Source organism: Anguilla rostrata, chromosome 10 (genome assembly GCF_018555375.3).
Source record: "Anguilla rostrata isolate EN2019 chromosome 10, ASM1855537v3, whole genome shotgun sequence".
NCBI classification, from domain to species: Eukaryota; Metazoa; Chordata; class Actinopteri; order Anguilliformes; family Anguillidae; genus Anguilla; species Anguilla rostrata.
The window spans coordinates 30,916,441-30,943,517 of NC_057942.1; the positions used below are offsets into that span (position 1 = coordinate 30,916,441).

At 50.2% G+C, this 27,077-nt stretch overlaps 1 protein-coding gene across 11 annotated transcripts in view; it reads right to left on the minus strand.

The window, feature by feature from the left end:
* Nucleotides 1–27,077, minus strand: part of mef2cb (myocyte enhancer factor 2cb) — an 83,320-nt gene that overhangs the window by 14,336 nt on the left and 41,907 nt on the right. For 3 of the 11 annotated variants that reach the window (XM_064296499.1, XM_064296505.1, XM_064296498.1), the window contains 4 exons: nt 21,477–21,680; nt 5,516–5,659; nt 2,527–2,704; nt 1,188–1,235 (listed from right to left, as the gene is read on the minus strand). In XM_064296499.1, coding sequence (XP_064152569.1) covers nt 1,188–1,235; nt 2,527–2,704; nt 5,516–5,659; nt 21,477–21,680 — 574 coding nt within the window. Of the gene's footprint in view, nt 1–1,187; nt 1,236–2,526; nt 2,705–5,206; nt 5,345–5,515; nt 5,660–21,476; nt 21,681–27,077 lie in introns of all 11 variants that reach the window. The other 8 variants (XM_064296507.1, XM_064296502.1, XM_064296506.1 and 5 more) reach the window with 6 other exon arrangements.

Genomic DNA, 27,077 nt, shown 5'->3' on the forward strand with positions numbered 1-27,077 from the left:
AAAGGGGGTTCTCAGCGCTTTGTAACAAAACGGCCCGAATGGAATCCGGCGGAGCCGCGGCGAGCGGCGGCGGGGGAAACACAGGCCGTCTGTTTGGCCGGCCGCCGCGGGGGACAAAGGCCGCGTTTGAGGCGCGCTCCCCCGCCGTGTCCCCCAACACGCCGCGCGGCCGCAACAATCGCCCACGTTGTCCGGGGCGACGGCCGAGCCCAGATGGCAGGACCCTCCCACATCCGCCCCCCCCCCCGCCCGCCCGGGTGACCCCCGCGTCGGACGGCGGCGACCGCAGGGCAGACGGGGCGACCCAGCTGTGCCCGGGCGAACCCTCAACAACCCCCACACCATCCGCCTCACCCCCCCCCCCCAAACGCTACTCCACGCCGACGAGTCCGCACACGGGATGCTACGGAACCTACCAGACAGAGCCTCACAGTAAAGTGAAAAGGAGGGAAATAAAAATTTTTATTTTATTTTTTAAACGCACAGGGGTTCCACACAAGACGGTGCGGCGAGGTACGCCAAACGCGCGCTCGTTTTGGCATGACGTCACACCACATGAAGAGCTTTAAATAGCGGAACAGCTCCATCGAATGGCGGCCATCTTGTGCTGTCATTTAGGGTTGACATCAAAGCCGTGGCGATAAAGGCGAAGGGTCTCATAAATTCTCGAATTGCAGAGTTTCTGTCCAAAGAACTCACGGTCTGTCGGAGGAAAAAAGGACGCGTTTTACTGCGGCGCTGCACATGTGCGTGCGTGTGGTATTCAGAAGCCTTTTTTTCAAGTGTCCTTTAATCTAAACTGTCTTCATGAAAGTTTGAAAGAGCGACTAAAAAACTGTGTCTTCAACGCGTCCGCACCCAAGCGTACAATTAAAGGATCGCAGAAGTTCACGACGATGAATTCTCACGCCTTCTTTAGAAATCCGTATTTTCTCAGCATTTTAATGTTTTTTTTTATTTTTTATTATTTTTTATTTTTTGGCAAACACCTGAAATTCCACAGGCTGAAAAGCTTCCTCAGGACATCTGAGAGCAGCATTCTGGGTAAACACTCCGAGGGAAAGCTCACACCGCTAAATCGACGCGTGATCTGCGTCGGCCGTAGGCCTTTCCGCGTTTCCGATCAAAAATACTATTTTTTTTTGGGGGGGTGGGGGGGTGAAAGGGGGAGGGGGGAAATTTCTTACCGGCGCTGGTGCCTGCACCAGTCGTCATGTCAGCACCCATAAGGCCTCCTAGGATTTAAAAGAGAAGGAGAAGAACACGTTTTTAGGGGGGCGGGGGGGGGGTGGGGGGGACAGACGAATCCGTGCTCTTCTCGCCTCACGACGCGCGTCCGCACGCGCGAGAGAGGGCGGGCGATCGAGAGCGAGAGAGAAGCGGGGCTTCCTCCCGCCGCGCCTTCTACAAAAAGCCCTCGTAGCGCCGGCGACGCCGTCCAAGAAAAATGACACATTTCTAAAGATGGACTCCGTGCGGTTTTGGGGTGTCGCGTACCTCGCCAAGAATCATATTTAGCTTTGCTCCTGTAATGTGGATCAAATTGTACAGGGGAGCCAAGGATAATCACAGACCTCACAAACTGACCGGCGGACAAAACAGAGCCTTGTGACGATAATAGCAAACCCAGAACAGGATTAAACTTTTGCGCTATAGTTATGTCACTGGAAACTCAACACTTATGTATGAGGCCCGACGTCTCAGGGTAATGTTCGGAGTTAAATAGCGAGCTAAGCTAACTTCCTTTCGGTAAAACGTCGGACCGCAAGACCAGGAAGGCTCGATGATGTTTTCTTATATCGTTGGCCAGAACTCCACAGGAGGGAGATGGGCTTGTGTTTCCGCCCTTCAAATCCTCTGTTCTTTTCTGAAAGGACGACTTCAGAAAGCTTGTCAGCCACATGTACTCTTTTAAACCTTGAGTGATTTCGCAGAGCTTATTGGTGGAAAAAAAAAATTAAATCATATTCAAGATCTCAATAGTGTAATATAGAACAAATGTGAAAATTTGAACATTTATTTTCATTCCTACATAGGGCCACTTCGAATATATTAAAATACATAATATCCATATTACATTCATTTTCCTTTTGATGTTATCGCTTCCTTTGTGTTTCCCAATATTTTAATGTGATCTCCATTCTGAGATGAGGATGATGATGATTGGATGATTGTACTGATGACAAACCTATGTAATTATGTTTGGGGTGACTGCTGCTGGACCATACCTGTGATATCAGCACTTAAACCTTCAAGGTGTGAGATCACAATTATGTGATTAGAATGTTCATAACTGAAGATTCTAAAGTTGATGTCACAATCACTACTGGTAACCGAACATAGTGGAGTTCTAGAACACTGACTTAAAATTTTGAAAAAAACATTCCAAAACACCTACTCTTCGAAGGGTTATAAGGTTTCTGTATGTGCGTGTAGCTGCTGTTGACTAATCTGTTCCTGTGTTTCACCACTGTGGAGGTCAGTGCCCTTGCTGAGGCTGTCGCGGTGACCGTTACTGGACCGTACCTGCGTTGCCAGCACTGGGGGGTCGGTGGGTGATTCCGGGGGACATGCTGTTGCGCTGCAGCGAGTGGTGGGCCAGGGGAAGCAGGTTGTGGTTCCCCAGGGAGCCTCCGGAGTGGCTGTAGATCAGGCTGTTGGGGTTGGACACCGGCATCTCGTAGTTAGAGGGAGGGACAGCCTGCTGGAAGAACACAGACACAAAAAGCGCAAAATAATCAGGTCAGGATATGAACAATGTGTTTTTCATATAAATACACATGGTAATTTAAAAAAAAAAGAAATGACTTCTTTAACGTTTATACAGCCGGTTATTTAACGGGAGTCCCGCTGAGGGGACACCGTGGCAGGGAACCCCCCCCCAACTGGGAAATGAACCCACAATGTACTGGTTACAAACCCGGCGCCTTAACCGCTAGGACACGCCGCTGCCAGACGCTGACTCATGCACTGCGACTGAATCCTTTTTGAAACAGAGCCCAAAGGCAGACACGCACTCTAGGGACAGACGGCCAATTGTCAATGCATCGGTTACACAGAGGACGGCCCTCTAATCTCAGCAAGTTTACATGTTTGCCTTCCAGTTGTTTGCTGACAAACTGGCTTAAACCAGGGAAAGTTCTAGATGCCAGTCCCCCTCTGTATGTTCTTTGGGAAGTACGAATACCCCAATATCTGCGACCATGTGTTCCAGACACATGTTAATACTCTGCAGAAGGAGTATGTACTGGTGACAGATGAGGCTACTGCTGGCTGTCTACGCAAATGTTATTTCTGAAGGGATAGGGAGCAAACTTCTCTCCACTAACGGCTCAGCGTCCCCCCCCCCCCTCCTCTCCCGCCTCTATGTTCTTCTAACGGCAACCCGCCGGTCTGGTCTCCGAGTAGCGCTCTTTAATTACCGCCTGGCAAGAGCTTCCCTCTTTTCTTTATGATGTCTTCCATTTTGGCTGCCCCCAAACTGAAATGCACTGGGGGGTGGGTGGGTGGGGGGGGGACTGGGAGGGTGCACACCCCTGTGAACGTGAGGCAGGCTGTCATTTGGACTATGCTATCCTTCCTGTTTTCGCTGATGCCCCCCCCCCCCCCCCTGCCCTCCCCAGCTCTGAAATCCAGCAGCCCGCCGCTCAGTAACCACGGAGACCGCGCTCCGAACTGTCACTCGCTCCCTGAAGAGGCTCTATTACCGCTGCCAGTCCCTCGAACGACACGCTCCACCGGCCCCTCCCACTCCGTCCCATCCACCCTCCGCCCCGCTCCGAAATAAAAGAGAAATCTGCCCCAGTCATTACCACAACCGATCCAAACCCCCAACCTCCACCCCACATCACTCCAATAACTCTCCGCCCGCGGCAACTAGCTTTCAATCCGCGCTCATAACTGAATTTCATTCTCCCAAATACGCTCTGTTTTCTTAATAAACTAAGTACACATTGTTTTAGGCTTGTTTTAGTTCACACAAGTTCACACTGAGGACACGGGCCTCCTCATAAATAGCAACAGATACTGGTGTTTCTTGTGGTCGGGGCGCAATATGACCTCCACCACGTGCTGTGCGTGTAGAAACATCAGAAGCAACACAGCAGGGGGAAAAAAAAGAACATCCATTCCACAGGTGACAAAACCAGACCCCACACAAAATATTAAAGCAACGAGCTGAATCGTTTCTGAACCAAACATCGGAAGTGTTAATCAGGATTGGGTGAGAAGCGTGCTTTTAAGTGGGGACAGCACGGATGGGTGCATGTGTGTGTGTGTGTGTGAATGCGCATGGTTGTGTGTGAACGTGCATGGTTGTGTGTGTGTGTGTGTGTGTGTGTGTGTGTGTGCGTGTATGTGAATGTGCATGGTTGTGTGTGTGTGTGTGTGTGTGTGTGTGTGTGTGTGCGTGTATGTGAATGCGCATGGTTGTGTGTGTGTGTGTATGCACGCGTATGTGAGTGTGTGTGCGCGCACGTGTGTGCGGGTTCCGGAATGTTGGACAAGACAACAGGAAAAACATGCAAGGCAGGATTTTCTCTCTCCTGATCGGTGGGGCCAGGCTGGCGGCAGCTGAGAGTGATGTGGTGAGTGCAGCTTGTGGGTTAAGAGCGGGAAGATCTTCAGGACCCAAGAAGCAAAGCAGTCGATCTAATCTAGCGTTAGCAGCGCTGAAAAGCCACCACCTCCTCCTCCACTGCGTATGTTCAAATACATAACACGGTTCCAGCTCTCCTGTTAGGAACCCAACATGCAATCTTCAGAGCTTTAACCCTTTGAGTGTGGTGAGCTAGCTGAATGATTAAGACAGTCAATTTGATAGGGAGCCATATTACCTGAATGAAAAAATGTGTATTTTTATTTTATTTTTGGTACCGTTTTCAGTCATGCTAGAATATGACTGCTGGCACGTGAACACAGGACTGAAAAACATGGTTAAAAACCCCTCAACTGCCAGATCTTGAGATGCTTTTGTCTTTTACAATGCAAACCACTGGATTCACATTCACATCTGTTTTGGCTTTACTGACCACTTAAATAAGTTGCCATCCCGGACTACGGGAAAAGGCTTTCATTTTGTTTCTTGGGGAGATTAATATGTTCCAAAAAAAAGGCCACACGGCAAGGGTTAAACGGGTTACTGCGGTGGGGGTGGGGGGGGGTGGGGTGGTGTGAGGGTCTTCTTTTCTCTGTGTGAGGTACTTACAGGGATCTTATGGGTCTTGATCATATTATCAAACTCCTCGTTAATTTGTTTGTATTTCTCCTCGGTGCGTGGGGTGAGCGTGAAGGAGGAGTCAAGCTCCGGGCTCTCTGAGCCCTTGTTCTCCTTCTTGCTCAAAGCCTTGGCACGGGCGTTCCCCCCCAGCCCGGAAATTTCCACAGAAAAGACGCACACACAACAACAACAAACAAAAAAAAACAAAACAAACAAAAAAAAAAAAAGACAGAGAAAGAGGAGAGAGAGAGAGAGAGGAGCGAAATTAGGCTGGGGTGGGAGTCTGAGCGTACTTACACACAGCCTCTGTCGGCTGATCATCAGATCGATGTCCTCGTTGATCTTCCGGTACTTGTCCTCGGACTCGGGGCTGTGGCCCACCGAGTCGTCCGCGTCCGGGTCGGGGCTGTCGCAGCCGTTTAGCCCCTTCTTTCTTAACGTCTGAAAACACGGGGGGGGGAAGGGGTGGGGGGTTAACAAAAAAAAAACCAGTCGCGCGCTTTTCAGTGGGACGCAAGAAGGCAGCGGAAAAAGAGGGGACGTCGGGAACCTTGCCAAAATAACACCTTGAAACACCCCGGACGGCGAAACGCATTAAAAAGCAGCGTCCGCGCAAATAAAACGTCCCCCGAGGAAACGAACGTCAGCACGATGACAGAATCAGGTGCCCGGCTATGTAAATTCAACTGCAAAAAATTTTTTTTTTAAAGTTGCTCATTTGTGGATGAAAACAAAGAAAAAGGAAGAAGAAGACCACGTTGGGTATTTAAAAAGGAACGTTCAGGGTTCACCCCCTGCGAGGTCCGTTGCCTTGGCAGCGGACCCTGAATTGCGCTCGGGGAGCAATATCCCCGCGCAGCCACCTGATGGCCACATTCTAGCAGAAATGGCACCTCCTCCGGAGGGCTCCGGGGCGCCTCCTCCCCAAACCCCTCTCCCCTCCGGAGGCGCGGACGCCCCTCCGCCTCTCTCCGGGTCCCGACGGAGCTCCGTTTCGCGCGACGGACGAGGACGGAGGACGGGGGGCGGGGGGGCGGGGGCGCGGGGGCGCGGGCAGAAGAAGAGTTTTAGAATTGTGCCGATTTTCTTTGTGCCGCACTCACAGGGCGAGGGGGAGTGGATAGCTATCGGGGCTAATCAAAGCCCTCTCCTACCAGATTGACTGGGTTTAATAAAAGGGGATTAGCGGAGGCGAATATTAGCGCTTCCCCCCGCCGCCGCCGCCACCGCCGTCGCCGACGACGACTGAAGCGCTTGATCGTCTCTCTCGCGCGACGGCGGCGGCGTTCAGGCTTCCGCGCGAGCGCCGGCGTCAGACCGCAGTAATTAAATTTACTTTGGAGCCGCTCATATTTCCGCCCGGGATGACTGAGGGAACTCAGACAGGTCGGCACGGCGACGCCGTAATCTCTTCGTCTGCGTGACACTCTTAATAATTAGGATGTTCGGCGGTTAAACCCGAGAAGTCTTCACCTGATTTTTTATTTTTTTGTTTCATTATTATTATTAATTTCGTGCGTCTTTATGATTTGTACTGCTGTCAAATTTTTTAATAAAAGAAGGAAACAACATTTTTCCAACAGTACATTTTTTAAAAAATTACTTTTTAATACACCCGAAAAAGCAGTATATTTATATGCATGACCTTTCATCTTACAAGTTGACAGCTAGGGCATTACACATAACGTGTTCAGTGTTAAATCAACTCTCATGGAGTCTGAGTCTGGCTATTTCTGTTAGAGCTGAATTAACCCTGGGCATTTCACTGTGTAATATCTGTAACTGTAAATTCATGTGATGAAAGGTCATGTTGCACATTACTCCTGACAAGCCACAAAAAAAAACAGACAAAAAGAAACTATAACAAAAACTTTTTGTGTGACAGAACGCCTGGGATGGAGTTAATGTAGGCAATGAAGTCAGCTGTCCTAAAACCAGGTGTACAGTCAACATGGATTTTCAGAACAACCGCTGAAATGCTGCCCTCTATCTACAGGAGGGGGTAATGCATGGCTGGGCCCAGACTGATGGCTCCAGGGGCTGTCCTAGCTTGGATCAGGGACCCGTGGGACGAAGATTGGGGGGTTAGACTGAGAAAATGGGGAGAGCGTCGTGGTGGCGCTTCGGAGCGAAAATTTAGGGGGTGGGACGGCGTCATGTGATCGTAAGGCACGCGGCCCCTGGCTCAGCTTTCCGGCGCGCCTCAGCGCCTCGGGGGCGGGGCAAACGATGGCCTCGCCCGGCCCGGAGCAATTCCACTCATTCAAGACATTCGCACCTGTCATCTCCCCCCACACCTGTCATGCCCCCCCCCACCCCCACCCCCCAGAGGCTCTGTATCCAGCCAATCACAGCCCCCGGTAGCAGGGGATGGCCATAGAAGGTTCTCTCTACGGTTACAGACCAGCACCCCCAACCCCCACCCCCAAACCAACCCCCAACCCCCAACCCCCTGCCATCTGTGACAAACAACATTCTGCCACCTTCACCCCACCCAATCAGGGCTGGGGTTTTTTTCTGCATCCTCTGACATCATCGCTTCAACGGGGGAACATTTGGCTCAGGGGAAAAAAGCACAAACAAACAGACGCAGACAAACACACACACACACACACACACACGCACAACAAATACACATGTGGACGCACACACACACACACACACACACACACACAGCCAGCACAGCCACATTTCTCGAGTCAAATTCCATCTTTGCACAGTAAAATGCCCAGTATTCATTTACAGTGTTAATTTACTGGAACTGGGACCATATGTACTCCGTGAGAGTTGATTTAACACTGAGCATTTTACTTTGTGGTTAGTAGGAGTTAACGCACATTACTATTTCACTGTTTCTCAGAACTTAAGGGTGCCTTCAGAATTGTCATGCAGACACTGTTCAAACACAATACAATACAATACATACAAGCACAGAATCGCATTTGAATATCAAATGGCTACAATCCTTTTCAAAGGATTTTCAAAGAAATACAGGTCTCTGGGCAATGCAGTGTATGTAAATAACATTGATCGCATTGTGCCTGCTTTCCGCTCAGAAATATAAATGCTTTGCCTTTGAAAGTCCCATCATGTGAAACGTCACCAGTCTGACTGTGACTAAGAAAGAGCTGGTAAACAGTTCTGTGTCTGACGATGCTGACGTCTCCCCAGCACTAGGGGGGGAAAGTCGCCGTGACCCAAGGCTCTGACTGAAGTGAGACCGGTCTAAGAAAGCAGCAAGCAACAGCGGGTGAAAAACAGAATGGCACGGGAAGGGAAGAAAAGGGAGGATAGAGGATAGAGAGAAAGAAAATGGGAGAGAGAATAGAGCAGGGATGGAAAGAAAGACGAGGAGGAGAGAGAGAGAGAGAGAGAGAGAGATGGAGAGAGGGTAAAAACTCTCTCTCCTCCCTCCTCCCCCTTCTGAGGATCGCTCCTAATTAAACCACTTCTTCATCACTCTCCCTCCCGGCTGGGCCTGTCAGGGGCCTGCTCGGTGCCAGGCAGAATGTAGACACAGCGTCCTACATACCTTCATCATCAGTAACCTTCAGCCTGGGAACTGTGCCGTGTGCATTACTGGCAGGCTCGAATGGGGGGGGGGTTTGGTTGGACAGCTGACTCTCAGCCCCTCCTCTACACCCCCCCCCTCCCCCCATACCTTCTACCTTCTGTGGACATCGACTGACTCTGCGCTATGCCCCTGGTCTACATGCCACCCCCCCCCCCTGCCCCCCCTCACACCCCCCGGGCGCCCCTGCCGTCAGTATCGGGATACAGAGCCGGGACCCCTCCATGTTAACCTGCTCCGTCCTGCCATTCATCCCAGCCCCCCTCCCCCGCTTCGTTCAGCACCGTGGCTGCTGCACATCCCCATCCATCCCCCCACCGTGCTCCGATATTACCGCGATGTTCAGAGGGGGGTAACGCGTACCTGTGGCGTCGAATCATCGGTCGCTAAGGGACGACTCCCCGCGTCGCTGATCCCCACACAACCCAACCCCCATCCCCCCACCCCCCACCCCCGGGCACCCCCAGAAATTCAGGCGAGACAGAATCACAGCATGGCGGGCTATTTCGGGACCCTTTTTAAAAAAGGTAACTTGCTCAGCTGTGGCCACGCCCCACTCGCCCACCAGGCCCTTATATGGAGATTCTCGGCGCGGGGCGGAGACGGGGGCCGCTCGTTCCACCCGCCCGGTGTTTATTTGCCATTCCGATGACGCCGCGGCACGGCAAATACCCTTTACCCAACATGCCCCCTCGCAGCGGCCCTACCGCGGAATATTAAAGGCTGAAACACATCAACAAAAAATATCAGTAAAACAAAAATATCTGGATGTGTGAACGTCGCTCTACGAGAAAATTAAACCCGTTGATTTGGTTTGGTTGAACGAATCATCTTTGTATGCGCCACTGACCTAGATGTGAACTTGTTTTGTCTATCTAAAAACGTATGGCCCGGGGGGACTAATTTTTAAATACTTGGAAATTATTTTTGGCTGAAAGTGAAACACTGAAACCTCCCAGCAGATATCCCGTACGCGTTTTAATGAGAACTGAGATCGACCGCCGACGGCTTTTCACAGGACGGCCTACAGGGTCCGCCAAGCGTGTTTACTCTGCTTCAGCGTCTCTGAACTCTATGCCACAGACTCCGGCCATGTAGAACGGACGATGGACTGGGGGTAAAGAAAAGACTCTTAATGAAAACTTGCCTTACATATCACTTGTCAGCAAGTTGGTTTTTGTCCTCAATTCCAGCCCGGTTTGGCCAGAGCCAGAGAAGAATTTTAACAACATCGCTGTTCAGCAGTGAATCGAGTTTCGCATTTCAGGAAAACAAAGCAGACAATCAGCCATTAATTCCTTTTCGGAACTGGAGGCGGTTCTGTCGAAGTCGTCGTGCGAGATTTCGTCAGGGCAAACGGCAGACGTTTCTTTCTTTCTCCCGACGTCCGCGTCCCACAGCGCAGCGACGCAGTTCGGTAGGCCGCGCTCGTGCAAGCGCACGCGTGCGAGTGAGCGCGTTTAGGCGGTCATGCATTTTTAAAGCAGAGCCCGGCCCGCACGACCACCCCGGATCGCCCGTCACGAGAGGAACCACCGGCGTCACCGAGAACCTGCGACTTCAAAAAGCCGCTTCTAGCGCAGTCCGCTAACGTGCAAGCGTAGTCCTGCAGGGGGTGTGTTTGGGGAGGGGGGGGGGATTTCGAGAGGGGGAAGGGGTTTGAAGGACTGCTGCTTGTTTGGTGTGGTGGCGGGCATTGGGGAGATCAAGCGTGGCTGGGTTTATTGGAAGCAGATGGGGAATCCAAAGTGGGAGGCTTTCATTTTAATAAGCGCGGTTTGACCGTGCCAGGACCGTGCGAGAGGCACGTTCAGGGAGGACATCAGGAGAGCCTTGTGGGGTGGGGGGGGGGGTGGGTATCCCCTCGGTTTACCCCCTTTTTGGTCGTGACACAAATTGGGGCCATCACTCTGACTTAGACCACTGCGGCCTGGCACCCTCGTAAAAATCATCCCGTGTCGGGTGGGGGGGGGGGGGGTGACTTTTCCGTAATTCGCCCCATTTTGAAGACCCCCGCACACTGTAATCAAGAATCAAAGGCTGGAGCGTGTGATCTAACAGCCCAGAAGCAAAGGGCCCGCGCATCCCATAATAACGCACTCCGGCGTGTAATTACAACTGTCTGTGGATCTCGTAGGATGAGCTAAACAAAAAACAGAGCTTTAGATATTTAATGCGGAGAGGGTCTGCCCAATCCCTGCTAATCCCCGGCACAAAGACAGGGTCTCAGAGCGGCTGCCAGCTACTGTAATTCGGAGAGGCTGAACATTCATGCGGTGATGAGAGACAGAGATAAGATGTAACATTATCAACTCAGAAACTGATAAAATAGCGGCGCTGATTCGCATAGCACTGCATGGTAGCAGCGCAGTAGCGCAGCTACAGCTACGGCTACAGTCCAATGTCTTCTGAAGTTCTCGGACGGACACGATCGCTTTAAATGTTAACACACATCAGGGATTTTAACGGGTGCCGTTTCAATGCGTCCTCGCTTGGGTGTTTCCTTTGGTCATGAGCTCAAACTAGTTCCCATAAAGCGCCTTAATGTCCAAGCTGCTCGGACGTAACGCCGGCCTTGTCACACTACTAGGGCTGGGAGATCTCTCTAAAAGTGATGTCACAGTGGTGGCACTTGGAAAATATCCTTTTTTATTCTTCTTATTTTTTAAAGGAAACGTTGTGTGTCAGTACACCATGAAGCAGCATGGCTGATGAAAAATAGCCTCTCCAATGAGACCCAAGCACCGTTAATGACAGCAAGGATTCCGCATAGCTGAATTTACTTTGCATCAATTATTTTCTCAAGAGATGTTTTTCCCTGAACTTAGAAAGGCCACAGATTCCATGCCCCCCCCCCCCAGACACCCTCTACAGGACCCCCACCTCCCCCAGGCACCCGCTACAGCCTCACCAGAGGTTCTGGTGCCCCGTTACAGAACTGAACGTCTGACCCTCGATGAATCTTCAGAACATGCATCAATCTGGAATGTCTCAGCTTTAGTCGGCTGGGAGACAGACCGTTTTAATGTTAGGAATATATGCTGTAGGAGTAAACTGAGTCTGCTGTGGCTGAAGACATGACTCAACTGAGGTCAAAACCCAAAACCTTGATGAGGTACACACACACACACACACACACACACGTGGCAGCTTACACAGACTCTTACGCTTTCACAAGCACTTTCACGGGCTCGCGCTTCTCACATTTGGGATCGCCCGTTGAAGCGAGTCCCTTAATCCCTTGTGACCGACCGATGTTTACTACCGGCCACATCTGTCCGGGGCAGAAGAGAGGGGGTGACAGTGCGGTTATTCATCTCAGGATAATTGCTAATCCACCACAGGGACACAATGCCACTCAGTGTGGTCGCATGAAGAGGGCACTTGTGGGCCAGATCCTTCCAAGTTACCAGCCAGGCTGTGAACCGTCTGCCTCGTGGGCGAACGGGGGGGTGGATGGGGGGGGTGGGGGGGGGGTGGGGGGACGGCCGACACAAGGGCAGTGATTCTTTTGGGTGGTGAGTCTAGGCCACCCCCACGCCCCCCCCCTCCACCTCCTCCCTTTCCCCACCCCATCAATTATCGGCTTTTGTCTGACCGGCCCTTATCACATGCACCACTGCAGGAAGGGGACCAAGTCAGAGGGTAACAATGATGGGGATTTTGACCTCATGGGGCCCGCCCTGGCAATTCCACACCCCGCCCATGCTGACCAGGACCGGGGGAGGGGGGTGTCCCATGAGCGCGGCTGTAAAAATAGATCCTTGTTATTTTCAAAATTTTCCGCATTAAATTCAAGAATACGTTTTTGTACGGTCTATTTTAATATGCCAGCAATTGGCCTGAATGTCTGGCCAGCAACATCTTAAGGGGACTGATCTTCACAGCAATTAAATAAATCAAAATTTAAAAAATATATAAAAACTAAAAATAAATTGAAAAATTAATAAATTACCCTGTAAAAGCATCCTATTGAATGTTTGGAACATCTGCTTTAAGACTTCAGAATCTGAATGCATAAAGATGAATTCAATATAATTTTAAAAATGCAGCTTTTCCTCTATTTAATCTCATTAAAATACATAAAATTAAGGTCAAAAGACATAATTAATCTCTTAAAAAAAGAAAAAGTAAAACTGTTGCACATCGTTCAACGGCCTGCTCAAGTTTGCATTTCGATAAAAGAAAAAGACGTTCTCGGCAGAAGCGTCCTCAAAGACTGCTACGTTCGCCGGAGGTGACTTGTTCGCTCGGTGAACACTTAAAACTAAGAGCGCTCAATCCTCCGGACTCTTTAAGTCTACACAAACGCGATACGGCAGACTCTTTGCCAAAACCGAATCCTCTCTTTGTACTGAAACCGTCTGTTCGGTTAAAGAGCCGAGCCTCGGCTGGCACCTGCGGGCTTTCCGAAACGGAGCCCTCTCGCGCTCGAGCCGACGCGCGAACTCGTTCCTCCCGCGAGCGATTCTCTCGTCGTTCCCGGGCCGCCGCTCGCCGCTCTTTTTTTAACGATCTCGCGTCGTTCGGAGCGCGCCGGAAGGAGAGAAGCCCGCAGATAGCGAATCCCTGCCGGACGCGCTTGGACGGCGGACAGACCGTGACAAATGCGAGCGGCTCCACAGGCACTCCGCTCCCGCCGTTTAATTCTATTTCCCCGCCCCGCGGGTCCTTCAGGCCTGTTAGGAGCTCTGAAGAGAGATTTGTTATCGGCTCCGACGACTACGAACGGATACGGGCAACGCAAAGAGTTAGGGTGTGTGTGTACGTATGCGCGTGTGAGTGCGTCTGCGTATGTGCCAGACTATCTGTCTGTCTGCCCGCCTGTCAAAATGTGTACTGTGCTTGCTAGTATGTATGTATGTATGTGTGCTTCCATTTGACTGTATGTATGTATGAGTGTGTGTGTGTGTCTGTGTGTGTGTTTGTGTGTCTGCGTAGGTGCCAGACTATCTGTCTGTCTGCCCGCCTGTCAGCATACGTATTGTGCTTGCTAGTATGTATGTATGTATGTATGTGTGTGTGTCTGTGTGTGTGTGTGTGTGTGCGTGTGTATGTAGGGGCCAGACTGTCTGTTTGTCTGTCTGTCTGCCTGCCTGTCAGCATATGTATTGTGTTTGCTGGTGTATGTGTGTGTGTGGGCGTGTGTGCCAGTATTATGTGCCATATTGTATCTCCTTGTGCGTGTGCTTCTGTTTGTCTGTCAGTATATGTAGTGTGTGTGCACACACACGTTCCTGTGTGCGTGTCAGCGTGTGTCCGTTTGTGTTCACGCTCGTGTGCGACATCTTTTTCCCTCGGCCATCAGAAGCGCTGAGAAACAAAGCCCTGCATTCAGCCAGCCGGGAGTTTGTGAGTCATTAACGGACTCAGTAAAGAGGAGCTGTGACGGAGAGCTGTGTCCCCGGCACCCAATGGGGGCGCAGCCCCGTGGCCGCGGCGGCCAGGGGTGCTCCGGCACGGCCGGAGGAGAGGGGAGGGAGGGAGGGAGGGAGCCGAGGGGCGGGGGGTGGGGGGGGTGGGGGGGGTTGCTCAGCCATCCCACGCCTATTTTTCAGCATTTTCCCCGGCGCCGCAGCGAGCCAAGAGCTATTTTTAGAGCCCGCCGCCGTCTATTTTTAGCCAACTACCGGTTTTGAGGCGTTTATTAGGGAAAGAACGCAACTGAAGAAAAAAAAAAACACACACACACACACACACACACACAAAGAGAGGCGGAGCCCCCTGATTCCCGGGGCTGACGGACAGGCCGTCCGCAGCGAATCCCAGCTCTCGAAGCTTCGCTGCGAGGGGGCCTCAGCTGGTTTCAATCCCCGAGAAGTGAGGGGGGGGGGGAAAACGGAAACGGAGGGGGGGGAGAGAAAGAAAGAAAGAAAGAAAGAAAGAAAGACAGAATGAAAGAGTGAAAAAAAGATTTCAAAAGTTCTTGTTTCTATAAATATCCGTGCCCTCCGGCACACGAGGTGAAAGTACAACAAGCTGTTTCTATCTTAAACACCGGGCAACAAAAGGAGGAAATAAAATGACCCAACACAAAGGGGGTCTCTCTCTCTCTCTTTGTGATGCGTAAAGCTCCACGGGGACTGGCCGGGGTTTAGCTGGGCACGCAACGCATTTCGTTTCCCTCTCCACTCCTTGCGCACGTAGAAGTTTGTTTTTCAGCCATCTTCGTTTGTTAAAACCGAGAATACAATGCCACTACAATACTCTGTAACTGCACTCCTGAACCCAGGACGAATGGGAAGCAAACAACTGGTGTCTCCACACACACACACACACACACACACACACACACAATATTCTTACAGCAAGTAAAGACCACGGGCCTCACTTATCAATATTTGTACAAAACCGTGTATACACATAATCAGAAATGAACTGACAGCTTCCCACAGATTTATTCAACTGACTTATAATTTATCCAAATAATTTTGGAATAAAAAAGTACAAACACGACTGGAATGGTATAAAATAAATGAAATACTACAAGCACAAGCATGCAAAACTTAACAACCGTGTTTTATTTTTATTATTTACGCACACAGTACAAACAGTTTATAGCGCATGAGAAATTTGTTTGGATGCTAAGAACCAACCGACATACAAAATCTCACATTTCGTTTACGGAAATGCACTTACGGGCGAGCTACGATCAAATTTGTTCAGCTTCCCTTTGACGAAACGAAACCCATCGTAAATAAAGTCACGTTTTAGCTGTGGAGTTTTTCTTTTCTCTCTTTGAAAATGACGATTTATCTGATGATCTTCCAGCACCTCGTGTCACAGCCGAGGTAGATACGAGGTGAAAATGAGCAACTTTGAAACTCTGGTTTTTAATCTCTCGGTAATATTAACAAATTAAAAAAAAAGGCAAACATGTTCACCTTTCCAAGTCCCAGAGTTACAGAGGGCAAAAGGTCAATTGACTTATCCACACAAAGCTGATTCTCCTTTAAATCCCTTGAAGTCACTGGCAAAGCCAACCGATGTGGCTTAACTCTAACCGAGGAAAACAAGTCAATCTCCAAGCTAGCAGGACCGGCAAAGGGGTTTTATACACGCAACACAAAACAAGAAGCAAGTAGCAAAAAAAAAAAAATTCATGTCAGAAAGCCAAATTCACAATAATGTCCTTATGACACCGCTGATATATGAGAATTAACCAAATGCGCGTACAAATGGGTAAGTACAGCGAGCTCCATAATGTTTGGAACAAATGGATTTATAGGTGTTTCTGATTAGGCGGGTGTGTCAAATTGCTTAGTGCAGGTATGAAGCCTACAGAAGCATCAAGCTCAAGCTGATTCATCCAAACTCATTGGCTGGTGCTTCATCCTACAGTAAGACAACGATCCCAAACATGCTGCTAAGGCGACAAAGGAGTCTTTCAAAGCCAGCAACCGGAAAATTCCAGAATGGCCAGGTCATTCACCCGAACTGAATCAAACTGAACATGCGTTTCATATGCTGAAGGCAAGACAACTAGGCAACTAGCCCCCAAAACAAGCAGGAGCTGCAGTGCACGCCTGATAGAACATAAAGCACCTGGAGATGTCTATGGGTCACAGACTTCAAACCGTCATTGCATGCAAAATAATAAATATGTAACAAATAAACATATCTGCTTTCATTTACATAACATTCATGTCCCGATGTATGGGCTATGTATAATGCCTCTAAAAATGCCTCTTTGATATCAAATCTAAAATTGTGGAGCCAAATCAAAAAATATATATATTTATTTGTCCTAAGCATTATGGAGCTCATGATGTATTGCAATATCAAATGTTTTATGAACAAAATAAGAAGCCTTTCTCCACCAATACAGAGAGAAATGTTCATTAGGTCAATGCTCCCTTCACTGTTTATAATCCAAGCACAGCACACAGATATCACATCTACTCAAAAACATTCTTACAAGCAAAACGAGAAGTAACCTAGCAGTTTCGAGCTAAAACCTGCCTCAGAACCTACTGAAGTTTGTGAGCGTAGCGAAGGAATATTTAAGATGCCTCGACAGCAGCGATAGTTTCGGGGGCAAACAAAACCGAAATCGGCCCAATTAATTAGCTTGCCTGGTATTTATAAACGTGCAAATCAAGCATTCTTTCTTTTGCCAAATTAAACGCGTGCGAGGTGTTCGACAAAACCGGTAGGGATCCATCTGTGTTTTTTAACATCCTTCCCCCCCCTTCCTCCTTCCAGGGGCAGTCACGGGGACGACGTCGCCCGCCGATATTCTTCCTCGCGGGTTTTTTTTCTTTTTTCTCTCGACTGAAGACGAAACGCAGTGGGTCCTGCGCGCGTCGTGAGGGAGCTTTTCAGAATCTCATTAGCCGAGCAGGTAGTCATTAACGGCGTGACCTTTGGAAATAATTAACAGCCCCCCCGCCACCGCCAACACACCCACCCTCTCCCCCCCCCCCCCCACCCCCCAATCATCCCATTCAGAAGTGCTCGGCGGGTGAGGAGAGAGAAGCAGACGAACCCTACTGTTGCTTTTTAAGATTAAAGGGTGAGTGTTCTCGTTAAGATAATCTGGCCAATGGGATTGGTGGGGGCCTAAGGGCGGTGGGGGGGGGGGGGGTCCACGCGGCTCTTCTCGTGAGCCTCAGCCCCCCCCAACGCCGTGCCCTGGTATGAACCTGCCACGCCCGCACGCCTCTTCTCCCGCCACGCTAGCAGGCCGTCATTCGGCCGGCACCGGAAAGGCGAGCCTGCGGCTTCGTCTCTCATCTTCCCGGCCTCGAGGAGAAAGACCTAGCGGAGGCTAGGGATTTAGCCGCTAAACCCGCCGCCGGGCGGAACGCCAGAGCCTTCGCGGAGGTCACGCGGACCTGCCAACCGGAGCCCTCGGCGAAGAAACGGCAACAGAAATAAAAAAAGCTGCTTTACACCACGTAAGGGCAGATCATTTGTTGTTTTCCAGAGCTTAATGTTAATTACCGGGGGGCTTATTTCACCTTTTTGTGCGGCGTTGCCGGGCGGGGCGTTGCTAACGAGCGGCGCGGAGCCCGAAGCGCGCCGCTGGAGGCCGACGGGCTGCCCGTTCGAACGCGCAGGAAAACGAACAAACGTCAACGCCCCGCTCGGCGCACCCGATCCCCATTGTTTTCGGTCGATAAGGACACGTTACTCAGCCCGCGATTCGATACACACCGTCATCGGCCTCGAGAAGCGCTACTTGGGATATCGGATAATTTTTTTTTGGGGGGGGTGGGGGGGGTTTCGTTGTTGCTTTGTTTTTCCCCTACCGTTCACCCCCTGGAAAGGGAGGGGGGGAAAATGAGGGTGTGAACAGAGTTAATGGCTCAGCCTGGGAGAGATGAGACATGAGAGGATTGTGGGTTTGGATTCAGAGGATGGCTGCTCTGCTAAGGCTCTTTGCAAGGGCGTGAATCATCCTACTGCTCCCTCTGTGTCTCTTTCTCTTCCTCATCTCCCTCGCTCATGTCTTCTCTCTCTCTCTCTCTCTTTCTCCTGCTACCTCATGCAAATGCACACACACACACACACACATACACACGCATGCACGCACACACACGCACGGCACACGCACACACACACACACACACACACAGGCATGCATGCACGCACACACACACGCACACATGCATGCACAAACACACATACGCATACACACACACACACGCACACACACGCGCACATGCTTGCACAGAGGATCAGAAAGGAGAACAGGTGTGCGGTTTCGACCTAGACTCTCTTTCTGAAGGGCTCTCAGGCTTCAGAGAGAGAGAACAGTGAGAGGACAGGAGCTCTCTAAGAGCGAGTAAACATCAGCCCCCACCCCCACCTCCACCCCCGTTCCACCCCCACCCCCTCGCCTATGTGCCACTGCACCAACAATGCTAATTATCAACCCAAGACATGCTAATTATATAGAGCTCTGCTGCTAATGTAGCAAGCTGCCTTTCAAGCCGCCTACGCGCAGCCTCCTCGCACCACCCCCCCCCCCAACCCCCCCCCCACCCCCCTCGAGTCTCCAGGCGGATCCCGCGCCTGCAGCCTGGTCCAGTAGCTCCTGAACGCGCTGACGGAACATGCCGGAACATCTCCCACACGGAGACAGCCGGCACCGTCAGCACCCTCTGCCTGTGCCCTCTTCAAAATGCCCCCCTCCCCTCCCCCCCTCCTGTGCACACCCACCCACAGGGCACAGATCTCAACAGGAAGTCTGCTTTGTTTGTTTGGCGATGACGTAAGCCAGAAGCTGAGCGTGTGGCCCTGCTGTCTGGCCGCCATTACTGAGAGCATTACCGCGAACGCCTTTCTTTTTTTTTTTTGGTGGATTACACTTCATGGCTCCAACCCTGATATGGGTTCTTATAAACTCTTTAATCACCACACTGGTCTAACACACTGTGAACTCCTGCTGCAAAGAACCTATCACTCACGATTTCACCAGATCATACTGTATGAACAGCTAAAGTCTTTTGATTGGCAGGTATGAGGCATTGATATCATTTGGCAGCCCCGCCCATTGAAGGATTTGTGAATCTCCATTACTCTTAATAAAGAAAACCACAGTCTTCTATACTAAAAAACTTCACAAATGTATTACTATTATCATCATTATTATTATTATTATTATTATTATTATTATTATTATTATTATTATTAATCCTTCTGAGGTTTATGCTTCTTGCTTCAAAACTCTGTTGTGACAAAGCCCAATGCGCCTCTCATCAGGAGGCCCCCCTGCTCGCGTTCACGGGTCAAGAGAACTTCACCCGCGGAGCCGTGGAGAAATGCAAAAACGCAGAGAGGTCTTCTTCTTTTTCCGCGCACCAGAGCGACAGATAGGATGTGCGGGGAGGCCCCCCGACGCCTCCGGGGGGTGTTGCAACGCCGAGGCCCCCTCGGTTTCGCTTTCGTACGCGGGCGTCGGCGAGGGCAAGAGAGCGCGTTCTGACGCCTGCAGGAATACGCTTCCCCGAACATGAGATTCTTTTATGCTGGGGGGGGGGGGGGGGGAGGGGTCACGGAAGAACCCAAACTTAAAAAGCTACTTTGTAGCGTTGGAAACCGTTTCCCCCCCGCCGCGGCCGGCGCTAAGGGACGGTAGCTATGGCAACCGAAGTCAGACCGATAATATTTATAAACAAAAACAGGCGAAGGAAGAAATTATGACTGGCGAAATGTGGTAGAACTGCGGCGTAGATGGTCGGGAGATGCTCGATGGCTGGAGAAAGTTAGCGGGCATACAATGCTAAACGCTGCCAGCTCTGATGCACGGACTTTTATTTTGCTTTAATTATTAAAGCAGGAAGTTGTTTGTTCTTTAAGGCAGGTCGGGTCGTGCTTTCATCTACATCTCTTCTATGTAGTCCTCCTTGCCTTTATCGCTCTGACTAGAATGGTCCAACCTGCTCGCTGCCTGGAAATAAAACGCACTGCCTCAAGATCGATTGTAGGAATCAGTGGGAGACGCTAACGTTCAGTAATCAGTGGAAGACGCTAACGTTCAGTAAGCGTAATTCTGTTGGTTTTGCGCATCCGCCTATGGGAGAGCACAGGCGTATCTGGGAGCCCCGCCCTGCTCTGAGCACCATGGGGCCAGTCCACATCCCCCCCCCCCCCCCATCTCCTTTCCCGCATCTCACATGTCCAGGAAAGCCGATTCTGTCGTTTAAGCAGCAGTGAGCCGGGAGATGGGCGGAGTCAAATCCCTTAGCAGCCCAACCCACTCTCCGGCGAGGGGGGGGATGCTCCGGGAGAGCGGGCTAAAGCCTGTTATGTAACCGGGTTGGGTCGGACTTAAGGCTCCCCTGCAGGATATGGACTTTGGGGACTGGCCCTGACACTCTCGTTTAACTTCGATTTCCCCGAAACCCGCTTACAGGTCGGGTGGGGTCGGATCGCAGCGTGGCACGCATCACCCGCGCGGCAGCTACCAGATGGCGAGGTGTCTGCCAGCAGGGCCGCCACAGCGCGCGCGCGATGCTAACAGGAATACAGCACAGGAACCGGCTCCGTAAACACAAGAGCAGCTCTGATGTCACCGTCAGGGTTCTTCCTGCATTAAAATGTTTTAGGACGGCCGGTTTTAGGTGTTTTTTCAAGCCGCTCATGCCGGCAATAGGAGAAATCGCGAAAAAAAACCTATAAAACAATTAGAAATTATCCATGCTTTTTTTGGTAAAATTTGGTCATGAATGATACTGCATTTCAAGGTTTTTAAAGTTTTGACTTTGAGAATTTTATGTGCAACCTTAGACACACTAAATTAAAAACATCAACAACGACAATTTGCATTCAGCATCGTATGAAGCATTGATAAATCGGTTACCTTAAATTGGTGTTGTGCCTTAAGCATGCGTGATTTCATGATCTGCGATTTAAATATATTTATAGTATAGTGATTAACCATAATTGTGAAATATCTGAAATATGTGATAATGCTTTATGTAAATATGCAATCTCTTTAAAATGGAATGAATGGGAAATGGTTCAGGATCTGGCAATTCAAAGCAAATTATGCAATAACTAAGTGCACCCTGTATTACATTTATGATTACAGATCAGCGACCTCTGAAAATGACAGAAATAAAAGTAAACCAAAAGTAACGCTGAAGGATTTGTTTCAGTCTGTTAGCCAAAAAAAGTAAACACAGACCCATGGCCTAAACTTGGACCTGAGCGGTTTGGCTTTGGGGGCGGTCTCACCTCCACGATGTCGGAGTTGGTCCGGCTCTCGTGCGGCTCGTTGTACTCGGTGTACTTGAGCAGGACCTTGTCCATGTCGGTGCTGGCGTACTGGAACAGCTTGTTGGTGCTGTTGAAGATGATGAGGGCTATCTCGCAGTCGCACAGTACGCTCAGCTCGTAGGCCTTCTTCATCAAGCCGAACTTCCTTTTTGTAAACGTCACCTGGGGGAACGGAGAAAAACAACATCGTGGTTAGCCGCAATGCTAAAGCCACAAAACAAAACAACAAATGCGTAAAACTCGGGGTGGGGGGAGTTACCCTATCTTCCCTTCTGTTACTTTGTGGTAAGAGGACCATGTTGACCAGATGCTTTAACAGATAAAACCTGGTTAACCAAGTTGTCATGTTTACAACCTTATCAGTAGACATGCCTTGACTTGCTTTCCAAAATTCAAGAAAAAAAATGTCCGTGTGTGTTTATTTAGAAAAACGAAACACGCACTGCACGAAACAATTTTGCAAAAGTCAAGGGTCAATTTGATTCTTCAACTAGCAGTGGGGACTACAATTTGTCCCAAGAAACGCTGCACTTCAAACCCTGATCTTTGCACTCGCGCTTACATTGAAAGTCACTATGTCATTCTGGGTGACAGTGGCTGCTAAATTGTTTATTAGAATAGGTCCGGTTTTGCTTTAATGAAGAAACTAAAGTAAGCGAAAGGATCTGCGAACCGCACGACGCAGCTGCGAACGCTGCGTGCCGCGGTGTGAGGCCAGGACGTCGCATCCTATTTTGCTCTGAGGTCTGTTTTTCACCTGGCTAGACAAATCGCGGTCGCGTAACGGGCGAAGGGGGGACGAGTCACGGGCGCGGCGCTGAACAGCGTCCCTTCCCCGGTTGTCTCGAGGGCTGAGTTAGCACGCCGCGGCGCGCTCGCGCATCCGCAAACCCGAGCGCCTGGGATGCTTACCGCCGGCGCGAAACCCGACTCCCGAACCGGGAGCGCGCGGGGGGGTGGGGGGTGATGGGGGGCGCGGCGTTCTCACCGGCGCTCTCGAAAGACGCCGCGCCTCGCTCTCCGCCGCGAACAAAAAAAAAAAGAAAAGAAAAGTACGCAGCGTGTCAACTTGACACTTTTCGCCTTTTCTGTGCCTTTAATTGACGCGAGCCGGCTCCTTTTCTAACAGGATGATGGGCTGCTCTTAAGAGAGCTCCAGAGTCACGCAGCCTGCTGAAAACAGTCCTTTAAGGACCTCCCGGCAGGAAAATCAATCACCGACTTAGATGCGCGTTTTTTTTTTTTTTTTTTTAAACGCAACCGGAGGTCAGGGGCAGCGTAACACGCGGAGGGTCAGGTCCTTTTATGATTGCTCCGCGAATGAATGGATCTAAAAAGCACATCCCCCGGTGTTATAATGAACACCTTGTAAATTACGCGTTTCGTCCATTACGGCAGCGGCGCGGGGCTCTCTGTAAAAGTAATGGGATTACGATTTATCAGCGCGCTCCGTTCCGCACTCCCCGTTAAATTTAGAAACGGAGACCAAGGTGAAGATCGCGCCCGGGGCGGCTTTTCATAAATCGACGTTTTTTTTTTCCTTCTGGGTTTTTTGGAACCGCGCGCGCGGAACCTCGTCGGGCTCGTCGTCGCGGCGCGTGGACGGTTTCCGGGGCCGCCGGTCGCTCGATTAGACGCGGTTCTCTCCTTGACGCACGCTCCCGACGGAAAGTCGCGAAAGGTCGGCGTCGGAGCAGGGGCGGGCGACCCTCGGGCGGTCGAGACGGTCCGACTGATTCATTTCATCACCGCTTCCCTTCCCCTGCGAGAGCGACGAGCCGATCGCTACCGAACGCCGCACAGACTCGTAAAAGAAACGCTCGAAAAAAAGGTGCTATGTAACGTCTCCAAATCCTACGAGAACTCCACGTCCCACAATCCAACAGGGGAAAGCTGATCCGAGACCAGCTCTCCAACTCTTGATGTGATTTATGAATATAAGCCCAGGATGTCACCTGACCCGCCTTGTTTTTCAAACTTGCCCGAAACGCGCATCAATCACCTTGGAGTCCCGTTTCACAATGTTATCAATGGGGGAGACAATGGTGAGGGAAGGCAAGGCAGCTTTCGGGCGTTTGACCCTTGACCTGACGGAAGTGCATCCACGTCCTCTCCACCATTTCCTGAAGACTCGAGCTCGTAATCGCACACGATTGGTCCCTGGGTGAGACTCGCGCAGAAATGCGACGAAATAAATCATACATAGAACAAAGGCCCGTGGCACGTAATGACCAAGAACCACGGCAGGATGACTAATTGTCAGCAACAGATATCAGATCTTCTTTCCTCTCTTCCCTTATTTTGACAATCTACCTGTTCTGAAGAGCAAGCGAAAACTAACCACAAAGCTTCCAGCGCAGATAAATGCAAAATGAATGAATAAATAAATACATAAATAAAAGAAAAAAGCCATCACTGTCTGTCTGCTCAGACTACTGCTGCAATGATCTCCACTGTAAGAACAAGCTCTTGTCATTTCTCTCTTGGGTTTGAGCATTATAATCCAATCCGGTATTGCTACCATGGCTCACATATAAACACCACAGAACTCCATCTAAAAAACTTTCAAAGTGAATAAATCAGTCCAACAGAATTCTGGCAACTAATGTCCACACTGCGTAACAGTTTGTCACACCTATTTCAGCTGAAGGGGTCTGTGTTCATCCTACCCACACTGCATCGGCAACAAAGGGATTTAGACAAGAACACTGTATACGCAACCGACCCGTTAGGAGAATCCGTGTATTGGACTGACAGTGGAATAAATGCATGAAAATATCTGTTTTGCGCGAGAGACTGACAGAATGCAGGGCGTATTTCACGCTTGTTTTTTTTCGTCGCTTTACCGCGTAATTAATTTTTTAAACCGTGCGTGCGCGGGGGGGGGGGGGGGGGGGGGCTCCGCGGCCTGCCGTGCCGGGCGCCGGGTTCGCCTTTGAAGCCCAGCTGGTCACGGCATTCAAGCGTGGCATTCTGGGGTCTCTAATCCCCGGAGAGGGGGGTCAGGGCTGGCTCAAAGGGGAGCGGCACACGCAGGCTCTCAGTGTACCTGCTCCCCATACAGGTATGGATATCTGCCTATCTCCATCTCTCTCTCTCTCTCTCTCTCTCTGTCACACACACACAAACACACACACATACAGACAAGCAAACACCAACTCGCATTCCAAAGCATACACACGTTTAAACTGTAGACAGACACACAAATACCGACACGCACGAAACACAAATACACACGTACACAAACAGCGAGAACCATGCTCACGCAAACTATGTGGCACACATACACGAACACATTCGAGAATCAGCTCAGTACTTGGTGAAGTGAATTTGGCACGAATGGAAACCACGATTCACACACTAAAAGAAAGTCACACATCCACGCCTGCACCCCCTTCCCACACACGAGTATACACACACAAACGCAGGCGCACACACATACACACACACACACATGTACAATCACACCTAAAATTTGATCTGTGAAACATACTGATATACATCATTAGAAAACCCAAAGCATGCGACATGTACTGCTCTCATACTCCAATTAAACTTAAAAGATTAAAGCCCCATGCAGTTCTATCAGGTGGTAAAGTTGAATATATCCCCATATGCTTTTCTGAATATCTAGAATAAGCAGGGAAATCAAACAAATCCACTGTTTCCTCCCACAAACCCACTGATATGATAAACGAAGAATGATCTGTGACGACAAATGAAAAGTCAGTAGTACAGAACAACTGTAACATTGGCCAGTATTGGACTTGCTACGTTAACCCACAGTGGTCGAACTTGAGTGGCTGGATGAGGCCTGGCTACCCCTTTACTCCTGTCACCTGAGCTATTGCACTTCCTGTCCATTACATCTCCCACCAACGGGATTCAGTCAATAGTATACCACTGATCAGAACACAGACACTTGCTCTGACGCTGATCGGTCAATTATGCCCGCAACGTGAAAATCTCTCTAGCGTTTTAGCCGACAATTACGTACTGCAATTACCAGCCCTTATTATGAACTTTCACTTTCAATGGAGCCTGTTTCTTGAGTGTTACTTGGACAGTAACTGACACATTCTTTTGCCACAGGAAAGTACGTACAGTCTGCTAACTTCAAAAAATATCAGTTGAATCACCTCTGCCACAATGGGTGATTTTTCACTTGCAAGTGTGAAAGCACAACAAAACTCCTTGCTAGCTTCTGACCACAAACCAAAGACCCCAACCAACCCCAACCTCCTCCACGTCAGCACACAGTAAATGTAGCTGATATGTTATTGTACTTGCCAGTCTGCACCCCTACTCAAAAGCCCCCTAATGAATTGATCACCCCCAGTCTTGAAACTAGGATAATGTCTCCAGAACAGCAGGACCCCCGAGGCGACCTTTTTGGAAGCCGGAAGGCTTGGGTGTGTAAATTTCATTGGTGCATGTGCTGCTAATTAAATAAACCTGGTGTGTTTTGATCCTTTTGGCGGCCGCATACGCTGCTTCTGAGACTGGTGGTTTTTTTCTTCTTTTTTTTTCTCTCGTTTTTTAAACCGGAAGGGAGCGCGCTCAGTTGGGGAGCAGCCACCCCCCCCCACCCCCAGCTCCCCCCCCCCCGCTTCCCGACGTTGCTCCCTCACACTCAGCCAGTGATCCATGGATAAACATGTTTACCAGGAGGCCTTCCAGAACATGACGGTGCCCCCGTAGAAGAGTGAGCGTGTGCGTGTGCGTGTGGGTGTGTGTGTGTGTGTGTGTGTGTGTGTGTGAGAGAGAGAGAGAGAGAGAGAGGTCAACAACAGCCTCATTCCCTGGCATGCGAGAGGTCAGGAAGCACATTTGTATGCATTTCCTCTCATAACAGGAAGAGCCCAACTGCTTCCCCTTCACAAAGCCTTCACTTCTGCTTCTGATTCCCACCTCCTGCCCCCTCCCACCCCCCCACCCCCACCCCCACCCCCAACCGCCCCCCCCACCCTCCCCCAGAGAAACGGGGATGACAATCGCCCATTTGTCCCCTCCGCCCCGCGCGTGCGTCCGCATGGACACTGTCCCATTGTCACGGGCCACGGGGACGACCAGGGATGGGAGGAGACCGACTCAGGCAAAAAGCAGCACAAGAACTGGGCCTGAACTTCTCACTGGGCCGGCTAATTAATTGAGATGCAACGACAACAGGGCCTTTGTTTCGCCTCATTTCTGCAGTGCACTCTGTAGATCTTCTGATTTTCCCCCCTCTCCTTCCATATCTCTTTTTTCCTACACCCCCAACCCCCCTCACCGCCCCGTCCCTCCCCCAACCCCTGACATCCTGAATGCCCAACAGCGTTTCATTTTTATAAACTGTCCTGGCTTGCAGAACACACTACACTAACCTAAAAAAGATTCAGTTGGTTGCAAGACCCCCATATTTATTATTTATTATTTATTATTATTTCATTCTAATATCCAACTGAATTATTCAAAATAAGCAGGCCGATTTACAATTTACAAGTCGCTACTCCCAGAAAACTATCGCTACTCAAGTATGTGCAAACTCAGAGCACTTGAAGGATAAAACATCGACAT